The 23,061-nt window shown below is 57.6% G+C and overlaps 1 protein-coding gene across 1 annotated transcript in view; it reads right to left on the bottom strand.

The window, feature by feature from the left end:
• The window catches only part of SHANK2 (SH3 and multiple ankyrin repeat domains 2), a 490,743-nt gene that overhangs the window by 403,913 nt on the left and 63,769 nt on the right, over positions 1-23,061 (bottom strand). The window contains exon 3 of the mRNA XM_072970511.1: positions 19,252-19,470. Coding sequence (XP_072826612.1) covers positions 19,252-19,458 — 207 coding nt within the window. The 5' untranslated portion in view covers positions 19,459-19,470. The remainder of the gene's footprint in view (positions 1-19,251; positions 19,471-23,061) is intronic.

Here is a 23,061-nt window from a genome sequence, read left to right on the forward strand (position 1 = left end):
CTACCTCGTTGGGAAATAGAAGAGAGGAAAAGCTCAGACTGAGTCTCTGTTTCTGAGGCCTCAGCTCTCACTGTTGACTTTGACCTCCCGGACCTACTGTGTTTCTGGTCATCACTAACCACCTGCCGCCCTGGGCAGTTCCCACCTGCACGGAGCTCCTCAAACTCCCGCCCCTGTTAAAACACAAGCTGTTGACCCCCCGACCCAGCGCAGCATCTGAAGCAGCAGGTGGCTCAGGCCCGGAAGCTGCGCTTCCCACCAATCTGAAGGAGACGCTGTTGCAGCCGGTCTGGGGGATGCAATGATGACCATGGATCGAGCAGACTACAGCGGGGCTCAATGTTTACACCGATCGCTCTCTCTTGACATGGCAGGTACCTGAGGTCCTCCTGCAACCTCACTGATGCGAAAGCCCAGGGCAGAGTGTCTATGCACCCCTCAGCTCTGAGCATAACGGCTGTGAAAACACCAGCGTCACCCCTGCCAAACCATAAAGGAAGGCCATTATGAAAAACAGTTTGATTTAAAGATCAGACCAGTTGCCACAAAAGCTAATCTCTGGAAAAGCTGAATAGAACAGACGGTGCCTGCAAACCAGTCACGAACACTTTTCAAAAGCGTAACGGCACCGCTGAGAACCCGAGGACACAGCTGGTCACGCTCCCAGGTCCCTCCTGTGAGACCCGCCAGCAGGCCAGGAAGACAAACCCGAGGCCAAGCCCGAGCTTCCAGCCATGGCTTCTTCGGTTTTCTTTTAAATTTTTCATTGACATATGGTCAGTTACAATGTGTCGATTTCTAGCAAACTAATTTCTCCTGTATAACCATGACTTCTAATTTTGATTGAATTAAAATTATATTCCACTGTGTGGCCATCAGCAGGGCTCAAATGTGTGCTTAATCACCATGAAAGCATCCAGAACCAGGGAGCTTTGACTGGGTATGAGGCTGGGACCGACTGTCCTTGGGGAGATTCTGCGCGCCTGAGGCTGCAACGGTCCCAGTGTCTCCCTGATGCTCTGTGTCGGGTGACTCCTCCTTGCTGGGTAACATGATCCTGCTACTGTCAACAATGAGGCTGGTCCAGCCGGCAGCCCGAAGTCACTGCTGGGAAACCTGACCATCCACGGGCATGAATGCGCCGTCTGTCCCTCTCCAGGGTCAAAGGCTGAATTCAGGAATAAGGCTCAGAGCTCCTCACGGGCTGCGAGGCTGGGTGGGGGCTGGGTGTCCACTTCAGTGACTGCCAGCCGCACCCCACCCCCCGCCCATCCCTGGCTGAGTGAGAAGAATGTGTGCCAACTCCAGCACAACAAATGAGCTCCATCAGATGTGACCAAATGGGACCGTGGATATCTTGCCAATTCCTGCTTCAGGAATTGTGGTTGGCCTCTGGTTCCCACTATGTGAACACCCAAACTCAAGCTCCCTTAGACACCAGCATCCAAAGAGGGCCTGAGGCTCCCTCCCTGCAGCCGGCAGAAAGGATCCCGCCAGCAGGTGCGTGCCGAGCAGAGCAGAGTCTGGGAGTCACCTCCCGGGGGCCTGGTGACATTTGTAAGATGATCCCAGAGACTGGTGTCCACTGCCACTTAGCAGGCAGGGCTGGGGACGCTGGGTGTGTACGCTGCATGGGCCAGCTCTGCACAACGAAGAAACGTCCTGCTCCCCCCAAAACACCAAGAGGGCCCCAGTGAGAAACTTCTAGAAGGAGCAGGAGCTCGAAGTTCAGAAAGGCTTGGGCTTGCAACCCAGCTGCATACACGAGCCTTGGGCAAACTTAGCAACCCAGCAGTCCCCGTGTTTCTGTGATGAAAACCATAGCAACTAAAAAACTCGCAGGGCTGTTTCAAGGGTCAGACAGATGACAGACAATACATGTTGGTGTGGACTGAACTGTGTCCCTCTGCAAAAGATAGGGGTTCTTGCCCCTCAAAGGGCTCAGAGCCTAGTGGGGTGTGGTGATGACGGTGATGATGGTGATGTTGGTGGTGATGGTGGTGATGCTGGTGCTGATGTGGTGATGATGCTGGTGCTGATGTGGTGATGGTGGTGAAGGTGGTGCTGATGTGGTGATGACGGTGATGGTGGTGGTGATGATGGTGATGGCGATGTTGGTGTGGATGGTGATGATGATGGTGATGGTGGTGATGGTGGTGAAGGTGGTGATGATGTGGTGATGATGTGGTGCTGATGTGATGACGGTGATGATGGTGGTGATGATGGTGATGGTGGTGATGGTTACAGTGATGATGTTGGTTTGATGATGGTGATGGTGAACTTAACAGTGATGACGATGATCATGACGATAACACAAACATGGCTGACGTTTATTGGCTCCTGATACGCCAAAAATCGTGCTGACTGCATTTACCTTCGCCATACCCACGATTCGAGAGTATGCTGATTATCATCACTACTACTGACATCACTGTTACACAATGACTACAGTTGAAACATAGTTACATATTAAAACAGGGCAATAACTGTCATTACTATTCCCATTTTCCAGATGAGGAAGCTGAGCCCCAGAGACCCATGTAACTATCCCAAGGCCCCACACCTAGAAAGTGGTGGAGGTTCAGTCTGAACCTGAGTCGAGTCTGCCCGGCTCCTGCGTCCCTGCAGCTTAACTGACACACGATTTCTCTCCGGACACCAAGCGCCACCCTCAGTGCAGACAAATTACAAAACACTGAACAGTGAGGAAACAGAAGAGGATACTTATATGCAGATTCCTCGTGGACCAGGAGACACTGCCTTTGTTCAGACTTCCCAGTCACCAGCCAACCTGCCCCAGTGTTGAACGTTGACAGTTACAGGGGAGAAACAGTTGAACCCCCGTAGCAAAGGACACAATTTGGGAGATTCTATGTAATTTTTTCAAAGAAGTAAAGGCTAATCTCTGAGGTACTTTTAAAAACAGGAGAAGTGACCACACTGAAGGCACGGGAGGCTGGGGAGATCAGCTGTGGCTGCGTCTCTGGGAAGAAGCAGGGGAGGGCTGTGCATGCAGCATCCTTCCCGGTAGTGGCTGGGCTTCGGGGAGGATGCACAAAAGAGACCCCTGGAGAACAAGAAAGCCCCTCAGACAAAGATTTCCACCCTGTATGGATTCACAAGTTGAACAAAGAACTTGGAACCAACCCCTCAGCCGCCAGTGGTGGAAAAGCTGCAGGGCTCTGGGTTCAAAGGTCCAAAGGTCCAAAGAAAGGGGTTGACCGCGAGCCCCAGCTCCCAGACTAGGGAAGCGTGGGGAACTGGGTGCCAGCTAACAGACGAGTGACCCCAGGGCCGCCTGTGCGCCGCTGACACCCAGCCCAACAACGCAACCCACCCCAGTGGTTCTCCACCGCCCTGGCCCCCCGTCGGGAGCTGCAGGAAGTAAAACATAACACTTGAGAAAAAACGGCAAACCTTCCCGACCGCTACGAGCCGCCTCCCCAGGCTCAGCGGCAAGACCTCCGTCCACTCCAGAAGCCCGGGAGGTGCCCTGGGCTGCCTCGTCCCACGCCTTCTGGATCAATCTGGATTATTCTACTGCCCGGAGCGTGTGAGCTCTGGCCTGTCCCACCACCGCCACCCAACAGCCCCTGTCCTTTCTCAGCAGGTTGCTCCAGAGTCCCGTGTCCTCAGCTCACCTGTGTGCCTCTCGGAGCCACGCAACTTCCGCAAGCAGCCATCCATGTCCCCGCCCAAGCCAATTACTACACGTGTCCTGTCTGACAGTTCTCGCCTCTGCCCTTGCCCCCACCCTGTACACGTGTGCACCTGCACACACACACACATACATGTTCATACACGCATGTACACGCACACATATACACACAAGCACACACACACATACTCCAGCAGTGCCTGACCACTCTCACGCAATCCTCTGGAATACCAGGCCATGTGTGTCCCTTTGCCCCAGTGCCTCCAGCTGACCGTCCCCTCCTCTCCTTGTCTGCCAGCTGAAATCACACACACTTCCCAGCAGGGTCCAGGACTCGCCCTCTCTCTGGCCTCCCCAGGCCGAGCTGACCACTGAGATACCCAGGTTGAACCCAGGGAACGGTCTGACTGCCCACAGACTGCCGTCCAAGCTGATCCTGCCGATCCCTGCCCCTCCTGTCCAGCCAGTGGGTCACAGCCTCTCCATTCTGCATTTTCTGTCTCCTGGGAGGTGGGACCCCTGTGTGTTTCTCCTCCCTTTCTCCTGACAGGTGGGAGTTGGTAACCGTCACTCACGGATCTCCTGCTGTGACACCCCAAATGTGGAAACATCCAGGTCCCTCTGAAACTGCCCAGTGTCTCTGGGCTGAGCTGAGGGCTTAAGATACATATGTAACCATCCCTGAGACTCACATCAGAGCGTCTCTCCCTCACTTCTCGGTGTGTGGACGGCCGTCTTCTCCCCGTGTCCTCAGTGGTTGTCCCCCGTGTGTGTCTGTGTCCTGATCTCTTTTGCTTGTAAGGACACCAGTCCTAGGGTATCAGGGCCCACTCTAGTGACTGCATTGTACCTTATAATCACCCCTTTAGAGGCACCGCTCTCCAAACACAGTCACATTCTGAGAAGCTGGGGGTCAGGACTTCAACTCCGCGGGGACACAACTCCATCCGTCACACTGCGACCACAGCCAAGTCTCTGCAGCTCAGAGAGGGCCACGCTGGGCCACACTTTTGTGGTCAACTAACCAGCACGATCCACGGAGGATCACAAAACCTTGCTCTCTGGGGTCATGCGCCCACCACACCGGGGAGGGGCAGGCCTGAAGGCAGAAGCTGGACCAGCCTGTTTTGATCACAACAACACAGAAAGTGAGTTTTATGGAAGAGAGCAAACTGCTTTCCAAATCAGTTCTGGGCTCTGCAAAATGTAGACCGACGACAATGGTTGTTTTGTAAGATTTTATAAGGGTGAGAAGTGTCTAGACAAAGCTTGGAAGAATGGTAACTATTACCCTATGTAAAATGTGCACCGCTACACCGCGATGCCGAGGCCGAGGGCAGAACCGCACGGGCTGAATCACACGATCTGCCTGGTGCCCCACCTCCGCGCGCCCGCTCACTCCCGCGCCTCAGGTGGGACTTAAATGCAGCTCACTCCTGACCGCCTCCCAGAGAGAGCGAGAGGAGCTGGGGCGGGGAGAGAACTGACGAAGCGCTGGGGGTCGCGGCGCCGAGGGGAGCCTTCCTGCATCACCCGTGCGGAATCCGGAGCCGGAAACACAGACCGTGGTGAGAATAACCACCCCTCTCTGAAGGCGCTCGTGAACTCAGAATATTCCAAGAGACCAGGTTTCAGAGCACATCACTCATTGCAAAAGAAGCACATTTCTTTTTTTCTTTTCTTTTTTTTTTTCCAGAAAGGTTTTTATACATTACTTAGATCTCTCAATGCATTTTTCTCTTATCTTAAAGATGGTAAGGTTTTTATATTACTTACCAAATACAAGTTAAACACAAAGGGAAAATGTACATTTCTGTTTGTTTTTGGGGGGTAATTAGGCTTATTTGTTCATTAGTTTATTTTATTTATTTAATGGAGGCACTGGGGATTGAACCCAGGACCTCGTGCATGCTAAGCATGTGCTCTACCACTGAGCTCTACCCTTCCCCTCAGTAAGCACATCAATTTTTTTAGGATGCATGGAAAGACCCATAATGAAAAGAACTTGCCAGGAGCCATTTAAAAGTGCATAGCTTGGTGGTGGAGTCCAAATGAAATAATGCTTTTTGCTATGCACAAACATGGTGGCAGACATCAAACACTGAAACGCTGTCACAGGCAACACTTTAAGGCATTTATGTGAAATGAAGAAACGGTGGGTGACCCTGACCATGACCAAGAAGGACAGTGTGATGGGAGAAGGCTCAAGTCCAGGGGCCACACTAGTGCGTCTGAATGTTGAAACGCTAAGAGAGGCCAATGCAGCCGTGGATTCTTTTTTCGAATCAGAATAACACTTTCTGAACAATCTAAGCTTAACAGCAGCCCTGCAGCTGTGGGGAAGCGAAGGGCAGACGGTGCACCCTGGCGACCTTGGCGGGGCTAGTGAGTGGTCCTCTACCACAGTCACGGCGATCAGAACTGACAGGACCTGGCCGGGGCTCGGTCAGAGAGGCACGCCCTTCTAGGAGGTGGGTTCCCACGATCGGTGCCCACGATTTCAGGCAGGCCCAGGGCAACGCGGAGGACCTGATGCTGACTAAAGCAGGCCTCCTAGAGCAGCACGTGGAGGTGAGTGAGGGCAGGCAGGGAGGATTACACCACCTTGGCCACAGATACGAAGCCCTCACTGCACACCCGCCAGCTTGGCCAAGAAAGCAAGTTAAACACATCACCGCCTCTTCGCGTTCTCCTGGAGGGGTACTAGCAGCCCCAAGCCCGGAGAGGCTCACCCCAAACCTCGGGACTGCCCCGGCATCACAGCCGCCAGCGGTGATGAAATCAACAGATCGAAGGGCTGGTGAGTTCCAACTCGATCCCACAGCAGAGCCACGACTCAGGAAGGTTCACGGGCAGGGGCGACGCGGATTCCGGGGAGGGGGGAGACAGGCGAGGCAGTGGCCTCACCAGACGGGGACAGACGCTGCACTGACCATGTGGAATGAGAGCTCCCGTCCGCCCCGAAAGGAAATTTGGGGGAGAACAGTCGGAACTGGGAGGGAAGAGGCCCAGACCCTGGTGTGAGGCAGTGCGGAGACCCAAACTCAGAGCAAAGGTGCGGGGGAAAGCGCTCCACCCGTGGCCTTGACACAGAAAATTAAACACTGACGGTTCTGCCCTGGGGTTGCGGCGTCCTGGATAACTCTGATCAGCCTGGGGCCCGGGGAGGAGGAGGCGCCTGCTCTTCCCTGGGGTAGCCTCTGAACCAGTCTTCTCACCACCACAACATGGGACTTGCAAAGCCTTCCGGGCCCAAACGTTACTTTCCCAAAGGGGCTGAAGTGGGTGTTGATGAAGCTCACGCAGGTCAGCACACCAGCTCAGATGTCCGTCACCGCAGGGACCCTGCGAGCTGGGCCTGTGGGCTCATAGGCGAGGCCCCAGCCTAACTTCCCATAGGAAGCTGCAGCCGAAAACCCTCACCACATGCAAACCTGAGGCTGGTTAAACTGACCTTTTGTTTTCTAAAGATCCAGATGAAAACGAAGCCCCTCTTGGCCTTGAGCCAACCCCACGTGAGACAAATGACAATCCGCTGCAATCGGGGACGGGTCTTCCCGGGGGGGCCTTCCGCTGGGGGGCCCGAGCCTTCCCCTCGTTGTGAACAACTGGTGACTCACCAACTTCCTGATTAAAACTGTGACGTGTTAACCACCCTGTTTAAGGACAGCAAGGCTGATCATCAGCACATCACAGAGAAGTGGGGGCAGAGCGGAGCCGGGGCCCGGCCCTTAGCAACCACCTGATGAAGCCACGAAGCAGACCAGCTTCCATGCTTTACTGCCAGCGACCCAAACGCTTACTGGGAAGAACACGCCAGGGCTGCTCAAGCAGAGGTCAAAGACCCAAACCGTATACTTCTGTAATGCAGAAAGGATGGCTGGACAGATGGGGAGATGGACAGACGGGTGGAAGGGTGGACAGGTCAATGGATGGATGAATGGAAGGGTGGAGAGATGAAGAGATGGATGGAAGGGTGGATAGGTGGATGGATGATGGACGGATGGCTGGATGGAGAAGGTGGATGGATGGACGGATGGATGACTGGTGGATGGATAATATCAATAAAGGCAAATCTTAAAAGCACAGCACCAAGAGGAAATACACAAGCTGTAAATGACATGCTCAGCATGACACCAGGTACATACATCCTTTTCACACAGCAGCACAGCACTGTTTAGTGATCGCTGCTACACAGAAAAGGAGAACAAGGGACAGGAGGGGCTCACAGTGAATTCACGACAGCGTTGGCCTCTGAGCAGAGGGGGCTGGGCGGGAGGGGGACAGAGACTTCGATTCTAATCAGGAATGTTTTAACGCTATGATTAAAAAATGACAAAATGCTAACTGCTGTCAATTCTGCGTGATAAACAATAAAAACGTCTATTTATGATATTATTCTTTGTATTTTCCTGTATTTTTAATTTTCTCTAAATCAAAAAAAAACACCATCGAACTGGGATCTCAGGCAATCCTCAGTCTCCTGGGGGCTTCCCTGGCTGGGCCGGCGTCGGCCCCGGGCCACACACCACAGCCGGTAAACGTGTCCTTGGCTGAAGAGCACTATCACCGTCACCCTTCTGCCCACGGAGTCCTGTATGACAGCTTTTTTTCCTAATTAAGTCTAAAACACCGAATGAATTTCCTTGTGGTCAGCAAACAACCGGGCAGGAGAGAGAGCACACTGGGACATGATGAACTGAAAACAAAACGGCAGCACAAAGGTGACGTGCTTTGACACAGTGTTTCTTCGTCTCTCCGTCGCCTGGGCTGCGGGCTGACGTGTGAGGTCGTTTAACGGAGACACTGAAGGCGGCAGTGGGGTGAGTGCTGTCTGGGGAGTGGGCCCGTCCCCAGGGGGCTGCCCAACAGACGGGAGCGAACATGACCCCCTAGCCCACACCTCGCCGCATCCCCCAACATGGACGGGCCAGACGGGCAAGCCCAGGACAGGAAGCGCATCAGCTGGTGGCCAGGGGCTGGGGGGAGGGGGACCGACTGCTAATGGGTGTGGGGTCTCCTTTCAGGGTGACGAACCTGTCCTGAGGTTGACTGTGGCGGGGGCACCCTCATCTGTGAATTTACTAAAATCCGCTGAATTTTACACTTTCATTGTGCAATGTGTATGGCATGTGAATTACTTCTCAATTTTTAAAAAAAAGTCTTGGAGGGGAGGGTAGAGCTCGGTAGTAGAGCGCATGCTCAGTGTGCACAAGGTCCTGGGTTCAACCCCCAGTGCCCCCACTAGAAAGCAAATAAATAAACTGAATCCCCCTGAACGAGCTGATCCAAGTCATCCTTAAGGACCCTCCCCGCAGAGCACACTGTCGTCCAAAGGCCACTACTCCTCTGATGACCCTGACTTTGTCATCAGCAACTTGTCGCTGGGTCCCCACCTGCTCCTGCCGCCATCGATGCCCCCGTCCCCCTGGATTCCGGCAGGAGCTTCCTTTCCTCCTCCCCTAAGAAAAGCCAAGATCCCCCTTCTCAAATATAAATGAGGTCACTCCCTGCACCAAATCGCAACCCCCACCTCAGGCCCTCTGCACTCCCCCCAACCAGGCGCCCCGTTCTGGCCAGCAGCCTCACTCTTGCCTGCTGCTTCGACACGCTGGACAAGTTCACTCCCACCTCAAGCCTGCTGCTCCTGCGACCTTCTGCCTAGAAGGTTCCAGGCGAAGATCGTCACGAGCTAACCCCTCATCACCTGGGGCTCGGCTCAGAGGTCACCCTCGTGGAGAGGGACACTGCCCAGCCACCCACGTGCTTAACTGTGAGGTCAACATCAAGGAAAGTGCGGGGAAGGGGCGGGAGCGTGAAGACAGAGGGTCCGCCAGCGGGAGGGGCAGGAGCGCCGTGTGCATTTGATCTTATCCTAAGAACAGAAGGGACTCACAGGGCGGGTTCAGCCACAAAGTGGCAACTGTGTTGACTGAGCAGGGACAAGTGCTGAGAGGAGAGCGTGGTCCGCAGGTCCCCTGGTCCAGGAGAAAGGTGGCAGTGACAGGGCTGGGTGGGGGTGCAGACGGTGGCCCAGGTTCAAAGGGATTCAGAAGGTCAAAGGGCAGGACTTGGGAGTGGCTTGGCTGAGGGACGATGGACAGGTCTGGGATAACTCCTGAATCCTGGCTCTGACGTCGGCATCAGAGAAGGCTCACAGCCGAAGGGTGGGAGCAACCCCACTGGCCACCAAGTGGGGGTGGATCCAGCCACTAAGTGAGCTACCGCCCGGCAGCGAACGGGACGAACCACTGACCGATGCCACGCTGCGGACGAACCTCAAAACTGTGACGCCGCGTGAAAGAAGCGACACAGTGTGACTCGTCCACGTGCAACACCGAGGAGGGGAGGCCCCGGAGACACAACGTGGTTAGCGGTCGTCGGGGCTGGCAGTGGGGACGGGGATGAATGGCAAACAGGCACAAGGGGGTGGGGGGAAGACTCTAAACCTGGGTGGCGATGGCGGCGGCACGACTCAGCGGACTCACTGAAGACTGCCGCGTGGGGTCCTCAAAATGAGTGAACAACGAGCCTGTAAGTTACACCTCAATAAAGTTGGGCTTTTCATAAGGTGACCACTTAAGAAGGGGCATCAGCGGGGCCAGGTTTGGAGGCTCAGAGGGGAGGAGGATGGGGTCACAGCACCCATGCTGGTTCATCTGCGTGTCGAGGGATCTCTGAGCTTTCAACCGAAGAGGTGTCCAGGGAGAAACGAGGTCCGGGCCCTGGACAGAAGGTCGGGCTGGAGATGCGATCACAGACGCGGACGTCCTTGGACAGACGTGGTAACGGGTCCTGGGTGCAGGGAGTCTGCAGTGAGCCCAGGGCCTCCCACCAGCCAGAGGGTCAGGGCGGCCTCACCCTGAGAGGTGGAGAAATCTCGGAGGGAGGGGAGAGGCCCCAGGAAAGGGAGTCCTGTCTGCATGCGAGACAAGCCGGCAGGAGGGACGACCGGGAGGTCGGGCCGTAGGGGCGGGGCTCGGCGCACCCGCACCTCCTGCCCAGAGCGTCTGGCTCTCCGTTCGCCCCGTGCCTGGATGCCACAGAGAACGTGCAGGAGGTCCACCCAACCCACGGCATCCCCTCTGGAAAGACTCACCCAAGGAAATCAAGGACAGACTCCCGGGAGTGGAATGAAGAGGCTGTCATTACCTCCCAAAGGAGACGCCTGCCTCCTGAGGGGCCCAGCATGAAGACCTGGGCACCTGCCCAGCCACGTGCTCCAATGCAGCTCCCTCAGGTGACAAGCCATCTGGCACGGCCTTCCAGAACCTTCCCTCACAACGCACGCCCACCTCTGGGGTCTTTGCAGAATGAGAGGCCAGCAACAGGGGGCTGGAATCTCAGCTACCAGCTGAGGAGATGGGCTCGAAAACCACCAAGACAGGCGAAGGCCTCCCTATATCCAAAAACACGGGAAGCCGTGGACATTAACACACAAATATGGTGACTGTCTGCAACCACAGGAAAAAGGAGGGATTTAAAAACCTGTGGCGGGAGGAGGTGGACCCTCTGTGCTCTTGGAATTCTGTTTTGATCCGCCGTGATAAGCAGGAGGGCCAAGGTCACTTGGATCAAGCGGACCTGACAGTTCACTTGGAGGCAAGTGATGGATCAGGAAGGGTCCAGGTAGCTGATGAATGGGGCTGGGGAGACAGGGATGCGGGATGGGGGCAGGGATGAGGGATGGGGCGGGATGAGGGGTGGGGTGGGGATGAGGGACGGGGCGGGGATGAGGGGTGGAGCGGGATGAGGTACGGGACGGGGATGAGGTGCGGGGCGGGGATGAGGGGCGGGGCGGGGATGAGGGGCGGGGGTGAGGGACGGGGCGGGGATGAGGGGCGGGGTGGGGATGAGGGGCAGGGCGGGGTGGGGATGAGGGTCAGGGCGGGCTTCTGTTCTGGGGGAGGAATTAGAGTGAGAATGTGTGTGAGAGTGAGAGGGAATGGGAACCAAAATAAATTGTGGCTGAGGGGTCAGGACAGCTGCTGACACGCTTTTTCCTAAATCAGATAAACCTGAAGACGCATTTTTGTAATAAATGGAAGCACTGATTAACGCAGAAAAGGAGAGACATTTTCCCGAAGCCTCCGCCAGGAGGGGAGCCTGGCCGGCACGTCCGTTAATGCGCTCAGGCAGGTGGTGGGGACGGACGTGCAGGCTGACAGCTTCCGGGGACCGCTCGGTGCCCACCCCTGGGTGGAGGTGAGCACGGACACTGACGCCACACACACCCAAGGAGACCCCGAAGGCACGTCACCGTCCCCTTCTGTCTTCTGCGCCGTCCTCGTGCTGTGACTTTCAGGGAAGGCTGAATGCCAGGGAGTGTCCTGGGCCACCCTGCTCCCACTTCCGGTGCACGTGCCCCAAAATAGAAATAACGCAAGATCTGTAGTTTCTGTTGATTTTGGCACGTGGCACTCTTGCTCAAAAGGCCAAGGTTACCGACCAGTGCCCGGCATCACAGTGAGGTCTTTGTGCATCTGCGATGATACAGACTAGAAGCATGCCCTCCCGCCGCCCCCAGGGTCCCTCCCCGCCCACCATGCCCTCCAGGCCCGCGCACCTGCACCCAGGACTCTGCTCATCCGAGTGCGGTGGCCCTGGGGGAGCGTTTCTGGAAGGAGGACCAGTGGTGTGACCGCCAGAAGCTCTCCACCTAAGATTCAGCCCCTCAGGTCCCAGTGGACACCTGGCGCGGAAGAGGGACCACCTGCCACATGAGCTCCTGGAGAAGCTGCGGGCGGGCAGGCACTGGGGTGAGGAACCCGCTGGCAGCCCCGGGAACCCCCCAGGCAGGAGCCCAGGCCCGTCTCCCGTGTCAGACCCAGCCCATGACGGCCTCCCCGACATCCCACGCCCTCACCCAGCAGCCCGTGGAGCTGCTCAACAGCAAGACGGCCACGGCCGCCCCCCCCCCCGTTCTGGTGGTCTCAAGGGTGACACTGCCAGCAGACAAGCTTTGACCAAGGACAGCCATAGAGGTGACAGACGTGCAATGGGCACTGGCTGTGGCCCGGTCCCAGCTGCGCGCCCAGCCTGAGGCTCACATCTCACCTCCAGGTGGGACCCCGAAGGCTTGGAGACCTCCGGTGCCGGCCCCGGGCACACAGGGAGCCCCGCTGGGGCGGTGGGCAGGGGAGGGGCGTGGCCCCCCGGGAGCAACATGCACCCCCTTCCTCCGCCTTCCCAGCTCGGATCTTTAGGTCTGGAGTCTGAAATCCCAGAGGAGTGCTTCCCCAGTCCTCCGATCCCCTCCAGCATCGATGTGTAAGAGAATTCAGGAGCTCAGATGGTTGACACTGGGCAGCGTAAGGACAGGTCCACACCGTGATGTGGGGTCACCCAGGTCCTCACCAGTGAGGGGCTTTTGATGAGCAGGGCCGCACCCAGGGGTGGAAAAGGGACAAGGCCAGGTCCGACCTGTGACCCCAAATATAGGTCACCCCCCAAAAGCACCCAAAGTGGAAAACAGGCACAAGCCAAGGCCAGGAACGCCCCTCTCGAGCGCCCTAGGGAAACCCAACTGTGGCCTCACCCTCACCCCCGGGAATGGTCCTGGTGGGGACAAAAATCCAGGTACTTTGCATCAGTGTGCTCAAGTCTGGACAGAAGGACATGAGGTCCTTCTCTCTTCCCTCCTCTGACTGGGCAGGGGTTCGGGAGACAAAACGAGACCCCTGGGCTGACTGTCCAGCAGAGACCCTCAGTCGGGCTCCCCGCTGAATGGGGGTGCTCTGGGGGGGTGGGGTGACCGTCCGTGAGAACGGACAGCTTCCTGCACCAGAAAGTCTCAGAAGAGAAGAAGCCGGACCTCCTGGAAAGACGCAGCCCGCCCCTGCCCGGGCCTCTGTGTCCAAAAGGGCCAGAAACAGCCCCCGAGCCTGACTCACCCAGGAGACCAGAACAAGCAGACGGGGCAAGTCGCTGGCAAACCACGGGAGCCACGGGAGAAACGCACAGAAGTAAGAGAGACGTTACAGGGAAAGACCCGGGGGAAAGGAAGGCTGGTTCCCCGAAACCAGACACCTAGCTCCTCTGTCCTGGTCAGAAAGCGGGTCTCAGGACCTCGTGGGAGGGAAGTAATGAGCCATCAAGGACAGTTTTCAACAGGAGCGAGCGCAGAGCTGTGAACACAAATGGAGAAGCAGCGCAACACGGCCGAGGTAGATCAGACACCACCAGGCACAGAGGAGAGCGGGCGCACCTGGAGGCACCAGGGAGAAGGCACACACAGGAAGCGCCAGGGCACCAGAGCAACCACAGAAAAAGTGACGGAGCCAGAGAAGGAAAGGCCGCTAGAGGACAAGCTGTGTCCCCGAAACAGAGAATGCAACGGCTAACAGAGAGAGAGGAGGAAAACTCTGTGAGACAGTCAAGCAGGACCCGCAGGTCGGACGTGCTCCCGGGAAAGCGCAAGAGCCAGCACTAAACACGCCCTGGGCTCGTAGCTGAGGTTGAGGCGGGAAGCCCCATGAAAAAGACCGGCAGGACCCCCAGGCAGGGCCACTATTCTCCTGCCAGCACCATCCGCTTCCCTGGCCCGATGGCATTGCGTTGCTTTTTGTCTCTGAAACGGCTTGCTTCTAAGAAAGCGGAACTTACCCCTAAGATTCTATTGGTTCCCTGAGCTCACTCCTGATTGGTCCATTTGTAGCACCTCATTTGCATAGAGCTGACTCCTGGTTGGTCCATTTCTATGAAGCTGATTCCTAGTCAGTCAACTTTGTTACACCTTATTTACATATGATGTTGCAAAGTATGGACTAGCAGCCTATAAAAGCCTGTGTAAACCTACAGACGGGGCCCAGAGCTTGGAGTGTTAACTCCTCTGGGCCCGCCGGCGTGATAAACCTGAGTTCTCCAGCTCTCTGAGTGCTGCGTGGTCTCTTGCCAGGATCCAGGTTGCTGTCACAACTGAGCTGTAACACACTTTGCTACAACAAGGTCGATTCTTCAGGAATCCAGTTAAAAAAAAAAAAGAAGAAATCAAGTCACCAACAAGATATGTCCAAAGCAGGGTCAGGGCAAGCAGACCAGGGAGCCACATCCCCGCAGACGTGGGGTGAGGAGCGGCAGGAACTGGGACCCAAAGACATCCCAGGAGAACCACCCACGAGCTGTACTCAAGCACACGGCTGGTTCTTGTTCCTCGTGGACTCGGTATCTGGGACTTTGCCTCCTCACTCAAATGTATTTGGAACCTCGAATTAATCCGTGCGGCACGTCTGTGACCACGTACAGGCACGCGGGCAAGACGTGAAGCTGGACAGAGGACCCTCTGCCTCCTGTGTCGGCCGTGATCTTATGAACAAGTGTCCTTACCCCGCTCTGTTCTCCGCCCCGTTCGGGCTGCCTGTGCTTTTTGTTGGCGATTCTGCTGCTTAAAATGCCGCCCCCCCCCCCCCCGCACAGCGCTGAGTGGGGTCAGATGCCCTCAGGGCGGAAGGCTGTGACTCCCGTGTGGCAGGCGAGCTGCACTCAGGTGTGAGTTACAGGCTGCTGGCCCTGAGCTCTGTGTTCATAACGGGTCAACCGTGGGTATCAAATGATATTCTCTACACAGAGACGCACACTGTTAGTATCAAGCTCAGTACCTGTTAGGACCCTACAGTGAAAAAGGACGCGGAAAGGAGCACACACACGCACATGGGTGACCGAAACATGATGCTGCGCGCCAGAAACGGCCGCAGCACTGTGAGCTGACTATATTTCAACTAAAACAAATTTTAATTAAAGAGTTAAAATTGAAAAAGGAAACACACATAAAACAAGCTTTGGTGCAGGCCTGGGGATGAAGACATTGTGACCAGAGGTTCGCAGGGCCCTCACCCCGTGCGTCCCCTGTGGGCAGTGGCCCAGGACTCACTGGGTCAAGGTGACTTTAAAGAGCATGAAGGGGGGGCGAGGGGAGGGTGTAGTTCAGCGGCAGAGCGCGTGCCTAGCATGCACAAGGTCCTGGGTTCAATCCCCAGTGCCTCCATTAAAAAATAAACAAATAAATAAATAAACCTAATTACCTCCCCCACCAAAAAAAAAAAAAAAAAACCTAAAAACAAAACAAAAAGAGCATGACGACCTCCAGTGACGAGAACCCGTTGGTCCTCAGACCTGCCCTCGGGACCTCTTCCTAAGAAAACCCCGGACCATCAATTCCACCCACTTCAGAGGTGGCACAAGCCAAAGAGCTGTGACAAGAAAAGGTCACTGTCTACCCGGCAGGGGGACTGAGAGACACCAGGCTCTGAGGTCTGCAGCTGGACGGCCGTTACGTGGGATGGACGGTGACCACGTGCAGAGTTCTACACCAGCAAGAGTTGGGGGATGGGGAAGGAGAGGGAGGCCGTGTGTGTGCACGTGTGTGCATGCGTGCACACGTGTGCATGTGCAACCAGCTGCGTGCTCTCCATCCTCTGTGACTGTCTCCTTCCCGGGCGCAGAGCTAACCTCTGTCCCTCACCCTCCTCTGTGGCCAGGTGCATGCGGTCAGGGGCAGCCTCCAGAGGAAGCGAGGGAAGTGGGGAGGAGAGATGTGGCCCACGAGTTTTCTCTTCCCTCCCCACTCTCTGGGCAGACACTGGAGACCCCGGGGAGCAGCCCTGCTACCAGGCGGGAGGAGCCTGAGTCTGCACGGCTGCGGGGAGCAGAACCCCCGCCTCCTTGTCCCTGCCAGTCCCCAGCACAGAGAAATAAAACATTTGTGTTAAATGCCTGGGGCTCGGAGGTCTGCTTACTACATCAATTAGCTTAATCCGCCCGAAACCGTAGAGGGAGAGAACATTTCGTTCCTCATGGCAATAAGAAAGGAGGAAAAAAACCTGCAATCAAAAGCAAAAACAAAGATTCCAGCCACCCGTGTTTCGTAATCGCTTCTGTTAACTTTACAGGTTTATCTGGAAACAGCCTCTCAGGCAGAGAAATGACTGGCGTTTCCTCCTTTTATACTCAAACACCACCGTCTTAACCGCGCTGGCTTATCAACGCGTGTGCTCCGAGCCTTACCCACGCGCTTCCAGCCACACACGGCCACCCATCGCCTGCAACCCTTGTGGGGACACGCCTGGAACTTTCACCATGTTGACCACTGCCCGTGGGCTGGCACCTGTGCCCTCCCGTAAGTCTGACAAGAGATGTGAATGACACAGAAGGGGAGGTGAAGGCCAGGCCACCACGTTAGTGCAGCCAGATTCCGTCCAGGGGCTCAGGGGAGCCTGAGCTCTGACCCTGCTCTTAGGTGACAGGTGCTCCCGGCCTGGGGTGGGCCCCCAAGAGCAGGCGTTGGGGCAGGGGGAGCAGAGACCCAGCCCTCTCTCTAGACCCTGGGGCACCAGGAGGTGAGGGCCTGGGGGAGGCCAAGGGACCGCACCTGCGCCAAATGGCCAGGAGGTGGCGCAGCGGCCTCCCCGCCATTTCCTCTGATCCCCAGCACAGCCCCTTCCACTGTGGGGCCTCCAAGCGGCTGAATGCAGAGCATGGGGTCTCCCCATCCAGGACACCTCAGAGGCCGTCCACACCTGTCCGAGCCGCATCACAGACCCAGCCCGCCTTCCCCACCTCCTTACACCCAACCCTAACAGGAGGGGTCTTCACAGGCACACCAAGACCGCCAGAGCAGACAGGAGATGCTCCAAGGTCCGGCCAGGTGCCCTGAGTCCTGCGCCTGGAGGGGAGTCCACTCCACCCAGGCCTGGGGCAGAGAGGGCTGCCCCCTGACTATCCAGTCACCTGCTCCCGAGAGACAACAACTCCCAGAGGCGCCCACTCAGCCTGACCGGGGGTCTGCGACCTGCCAGCCTCTGGGAAGCCCCTCTCAGGTCACTGGACCCAGCCCCGCCCCCGGTGTGCCCAGACCCCGCACCCAGCACTCAGACTCTGGCAGCGACCCCAGGACCTCAAGCCCAGCCCAGCCCAGCCCGAAGGGCCCCCAACACCACACCCGACACCCAGCCACCCCCCAGGCACCCTCTCACCCCGGAGCGAAACCCCTCCTGGTCCCCGAGGCCCCGCTGAAAGGGAACCACGGCTGGAAAGACCTCCCCCTCCCGCTTTGCCCAGAGGCCTCACGCACATTCACCCCCGCACAGCCGTGCTCCTGGGCGGCGCTCCGGGTGCTCACCCCCGCGTCTCAGCACCCGGCACGCGAGAACCTGAACACCTCTCCGTGAGCACGACTCGGCACCAGGCGACGCAGAGACCATCCCCTTCCACAGGAAGGACCCCGAGCAGGCAGGGCAGAGCCCTCTGATCCATCCTCCTGCAGTGGTGGTGCAAGGCAGCCGCCCAGGGCCTGAAGAACCAGCGGTCTCCCTGGCTCAGACCTCATTCTAACCACCCCCTTGGGCCCCCTACTCGCCACGCTCCAGCGGTCTCCCTGGGGGGCCTGGAGGCATCGTCCTTAACGTGCCGGGTAACCTGACAGCAGCCTGGCAGAGGTCCCCACCCCAATGCCATCACCTGTCACCCCCCACACCACCACCCATCACTCTGGTTACTTTTCCAGCCCTTCACCGCCATACAAAGCCACCTTAGTCGCCATCTGAGGCTTCCATCCTGCCGCCCAGAGCAGCACCTGGCTCATCACAGACACTCAAAAGGTCAGGTCGCTGAGTAAATGTTAGAAGGACCACCAGGTACCACCCTGTGGACGCCCCGAGCACTGAGAGCACCCCAGACCAGCAGCAGCACCGACCCGAAGCGGGTGAGGAGTGGCCGGTGTGAGTCCAGCCCTTGCCGGGCACCAGGAGAGGCAGGACTGCTGAGTGCTCATCTCTGCTTCGAGCGGTTTGCAATTACATCCAGGAGCCGTGATGGACTTGCAGGAGAAGAAAAGTCCGGGAAGAAGGAAGGAAAGCCCACAGGAAACGCATTCTCAGAGTCGAGTATAAAAGTGCTTGGGAGGGGGGTGCGGGGCAGGCGTGGCCGAGGACCCTCCCCCACAGGCCCCGCTGGTCCATTCAGCCGCCCACTGCCCAGGTGCCACATGCACAGCAGGGCCACGACCCCAGCCCTGCCGGTGCCCCACAAGCCAACCCTCCAGGGGAGGCAGGCCCTTTACCAAGGACCCACAGGCACCAAGCAAGTGTGTGGCAGGGGGACATGCAGGACCACAGGCAAGAAGCAGCCCTGAGATTGTGAGGGGACCAGCTCGGGAAACAGCATCAGGCTGGGGCCTCGAGGGACAACCAGGAGTTGTCCAGTGGGCGGCGCTGGGAAGGGCACGCCGGACAGAGCTTGCATCCCAGCAAGTGGGGGGGCACAGAGCGGCAGGGAGGAGGCAGGGCACCCTCGGGTCCTGCCTGCCAAGGCTCTCGCGGTGTGCGTTGCCCCCGCAAGGCTGGTCTCTGTGTCCCCGAGGCTTGGCCTCTGTCCAGGCTCCTGGCAGATGCTCAGTGAACAGGTTGGGGCGGACACTGGCGGCGGCAGGGGGGTGGGAGGGCGGAGGTCGGGAGCGGCAGGATGGGGTGGGCGGGCGGGCAGGGAGCTTGGTGGGGAGGGGACGTGCAGGCTACCAGGACCCGCCGGGCAGAGGGTGACCGAGGCACCGTGGGCTCAGGGCACGCTGCACCCTGACCCGAGTCGCAGGCGCGGCTCACCGTCTGCTGCAGGTCCTCGATGACGATGCGGACCACCAGGGTGTTGCCCTGGCTCTCCTCCGTCCTGGCGCCGCCCGGCTTCTCCGCTGTGGCCCGGATGGTGTCGTAGATGGTCTCCTCCTTGGAGCTGTCCGAGTCCGAGTCCTCCGAGGAGTCGGAGAAGCTCTGGGCCATCTCGTCCTCGCTGGATGTCGGGCTGCGCGGCATGGCTGGTCGTGCCTATGTGGGGCAGCGGGAAGAACAGATATTAGGGAGACGTGAGCACCAAAGACTGAAACCCGGGTGCGGCGGACACGGGCGTTGGAGCGCAGCTCCTGCGTTTGTGGGCGTGACCACAGGCAGGGTGACCAGTGTGTGTCGCACACACACCTCCTCCCGGAGCCTGAGCTGGGCGGCCAGCAGGACCCAGTGGAGGCCCTGGCGCTCTGCCCCGGAGCTGGGCGCCCCGGCGCCTAGAAGGAGCCGGGGCCAGCAGCGGCCATGCCCCCGGCGTACGGGGATTAAGCAAAGGGCCGCGTGGCAGTCTGAAACGTCCCAAGGCAAGAGGAAAGGCTGCCTTTGTGTTTCCTGGAGGACAGAGAAGCAGGGGAGGGAGAAAGGCAGGCTGCAGGTCAGAAGGGCACCAAACTCCCGCTACGATATCCCCTGCTGCAAACACGGCAATGACAGGCACCGTGTAAAGCCGAGCCAGCAAGCAGGGCCGGGCTCAGAAACAAGACACCCGCAGGCCCAGGAGCACGGGGGGGGCGGGGCGGGGGCAGGCCGGTGTGGGAGGCTGGAGGCCCCGGAACTTGTGGCGGCCTCCTCCCGCCCCACGGGCAGCGAGAGTTCCCCTGCAGGAGCCAGGTCAGAGCGCTGGCCGCCACCTCGGACCACGGCTGCCAGCAGGACGTACCTTGGGGAGCAGGCCACCCACTGGGACACCCCAGCGCCGCGGGCAGGTGTCCAGAAAGGTCAGGATAAAAGCCAGCGTGACCCGGGGTTGCCGGGGGGGGGGGCTGTGCCAAACCAGCACCCGCACTGAGGAGGCCAAGGCCACGCGCACAGGGAAGACGCCCAGACGGCTGCCTGCAAACACGCGCTGCCCCGGGCAACCCAGCTCGCAGGCCGCCCTCGTCATGCAGGCTCTGCCTGTCCAAGCCGTGGTCTCCTTCCACGGACTGCACAGCTGTGAGAAGGAGTGAACCCCCACAATGCACAGAGGACCCCAAACATAATCCTGAGAAAGGAAGGGGGCTGGAGGATGAATCAAATGACACGGTGTCACTTCCACAAGGGCCGGAAAAATGCAAACAGCTCTACGGACCGTGAGCACGATGCGGAGTGAAGGTGCAGGGCACTGGTGGGGACAGACCCGCCACACTCGGGAGGGGCAGGAGGGGTGCACAGGGCCTGCGACGCCCCTCGCCACGTGTGGTCTCCTTAAAACTGCTCCCGCACACGGGATGGAATGCCAAACTGTGACAAATGCAGGGACACTGACGTTCGCTATATTACACTTTCTTTCTCAGAAATATTCCACAGTGGGAGGGAGGGAGGCGGGGAGGAGGACGCTCACCTGCCCAGCTACCCCAGGAACTTGGGACGTGGCCCCGCTCTGTTTCACTACGGGGTAGGGCGGGCAGAGCGCGGCGAAGTCCCGGGTAGGACGCAGGTCACCCGGTGCCAACTCTGTGTTCAGCTCGGGAAGGCTGCTGCCCACCACTTATGTTCACAGTTCATTTAAGGACAGCAGACACCCCTGGAAGTGGTTCTCTACTCAGCCTGTGGAGTCAGTCCTGGAGGCAGCCACCAGGTCCATGGACTTCCACGGTGACTCACCAGACACGCGGGCACACGCAAAGCCCAGCAAACCACAGGAGCCACTCGAGGAATGCAGCCCCCCCCACCACCAAGGGAAAGGCAAGACCATGCCTGGGTCAGGGGCTCCCTCACTGCCCAGAGGATCTGGACCGTCCTCGGGGAAGGGGCTGGGGTCACGTGGCCCACAGGTGCTGTTGTGTTGGCCTGCAAAGGGTTTTGAATGTCATGAACCTGGAAGTTTCATATGACAACTTGGATTTCTGGCTTCTTGCGGCTATCAGGAGAACCTGGTGTTGCTGGGCACGGCCACATGGCACCTCGGGGTAGGACCAAGCTCCAGCGACCCCTCTGGCCAGACGCCCTCCCTCTCCATGGAACCAAAAGACTCAGTACCGTCAGATCTCCCACCAGCACAGCTCTCATGGGCCCCTGGGCCCTGAGTTTGAGAACCAACGATGGAGCCACCCAACCATCCATGCTGGCCTCCTCTGTCTTCTGCCTCCCTCTCCTGCAGGCCCCCTCCCCCTCCCTGGGAGGGGTCACCGGACAGGTTACCCATCTCCAGCAGCAGAGCATCCGAATCACGCAGGAAGATTTTATTTCTTCAATCAAAATTTCCAAAGTTCACCCCAGTGGAATTTTTTAAAATATCTTAAACACTTTATTATTTTTCATTTTTCAATTTATTATTTTTTAAAACAGGCTTCATTCACTTTATTTTTTTAATTTTTTTAACACCCAGTAAAATTCTCAGCTGAAATTTCAGAGCACATGAGTATTCTTGTCTTCACTGCCAAATGCCTTTATAATTTCAGCTTAATGTTTTCCCAACCATAGAGGTGCAGAATCTGGTGAGGGCAGAGAGAGCTGCAGCTGAGGGTGGGGTCTGGGGCTTCCTGGTTCCACCTTAGGAAGGTCCCAGCCAGCCCGGCTGCAACTCAACGGACACGTTCACTCATGCATTCACTCAATCACCATTGATGCACAAAACAGCAGTGCCTGGCGTAATTATACACTGTATACACACATTATGCGATATATATCACAGTCACAATTATAATCATAACATAGAAATACCTGTGTATTATTGTAACATATTACAATTATTTATAATTATTGTAACATATTATAATATAAACATAAGTTGTATATTACAGAGTTGCAAAGACATAACTGGTTCCAACTAGGTCCCAGGTTCCAATGAAGTATATCCTGGCTGCACAGGGAAGTTACCTGGGAGCTTTTAGGAAAACACCAGCACCAGAAGGTCTGATTCAGTCCATCTGGGTGAGGTCCCGTATCGACCTGTCTTCAGACGCTCCCAGGTGACTGGAATGAGGACCGCGGCCCTGGGTGCCCCTGGAGCCGAGTCCGGGGCTCTGAGTGTGCAGGCCCCGGCAGCAGCACAGAGACGCAGAGGGATGAGCCCAGCCCTCCCCCGGGGGTGGCGGGCCGTGTCAGCAGTCGGGACGGACTCGGGGTGGGTCTGGTCACTCCAGGCTTGGGTGGCTTCTTTCTGCCCTGACAGGGGGACATGAGCGCTGGGCGGCTTCTGCTCCAGTAAGAACTACAACTTCCCCTCTGACTTCTGAGCCCAGCAGACACCGAGGGCAAACAGGCCGAGAGAGGACGGGACGGGACATCACATTCACAGGTGGGGATCAATACTGAATGAAGAGGAACAGCTGCCGGGTTCACAGGAGGCCAGGCTGGGGCAGGGGCTGCGCGTCCGCTGCTGAGAGGCCTCCCTGGACCAGCGCTCCCATGCAGGAGGAGTCCGGGCCCCAGAAAATTCCTGGGCTTCAGGCAGCAGGGGCCTCAGTGCCAGCATCTGAGAAACGGGCGCATGGAGAGCCCAGCTCTGGGCACACACTACAGGCCCTGGTGTGCCCCCTCTAGTGCATCCCAACCTCTGCTTGAAATTATTTTAAAAAGAAAAACCAAAAAGAAAAAAATTGCGCCCCCACCGTTCTCTTCCACCCGGTCCCTTTCCTCTAAAGCCCTTCT

The sequence above is a fragment of the Vicugna pacos genome, chromosome 10 (genome assembly GCF_048564905.1).
Source record: "Vicugna pacos chromosome 10, VicPac4, whole genome shotgun sequence".
In the NCBI taxonomy this organism is placed as follows: Eukaryota; Metazoa; Chordata; class Mammalia; order Artiodactyla; family Camelidae; genus Vicugna; species Vicugna pacos.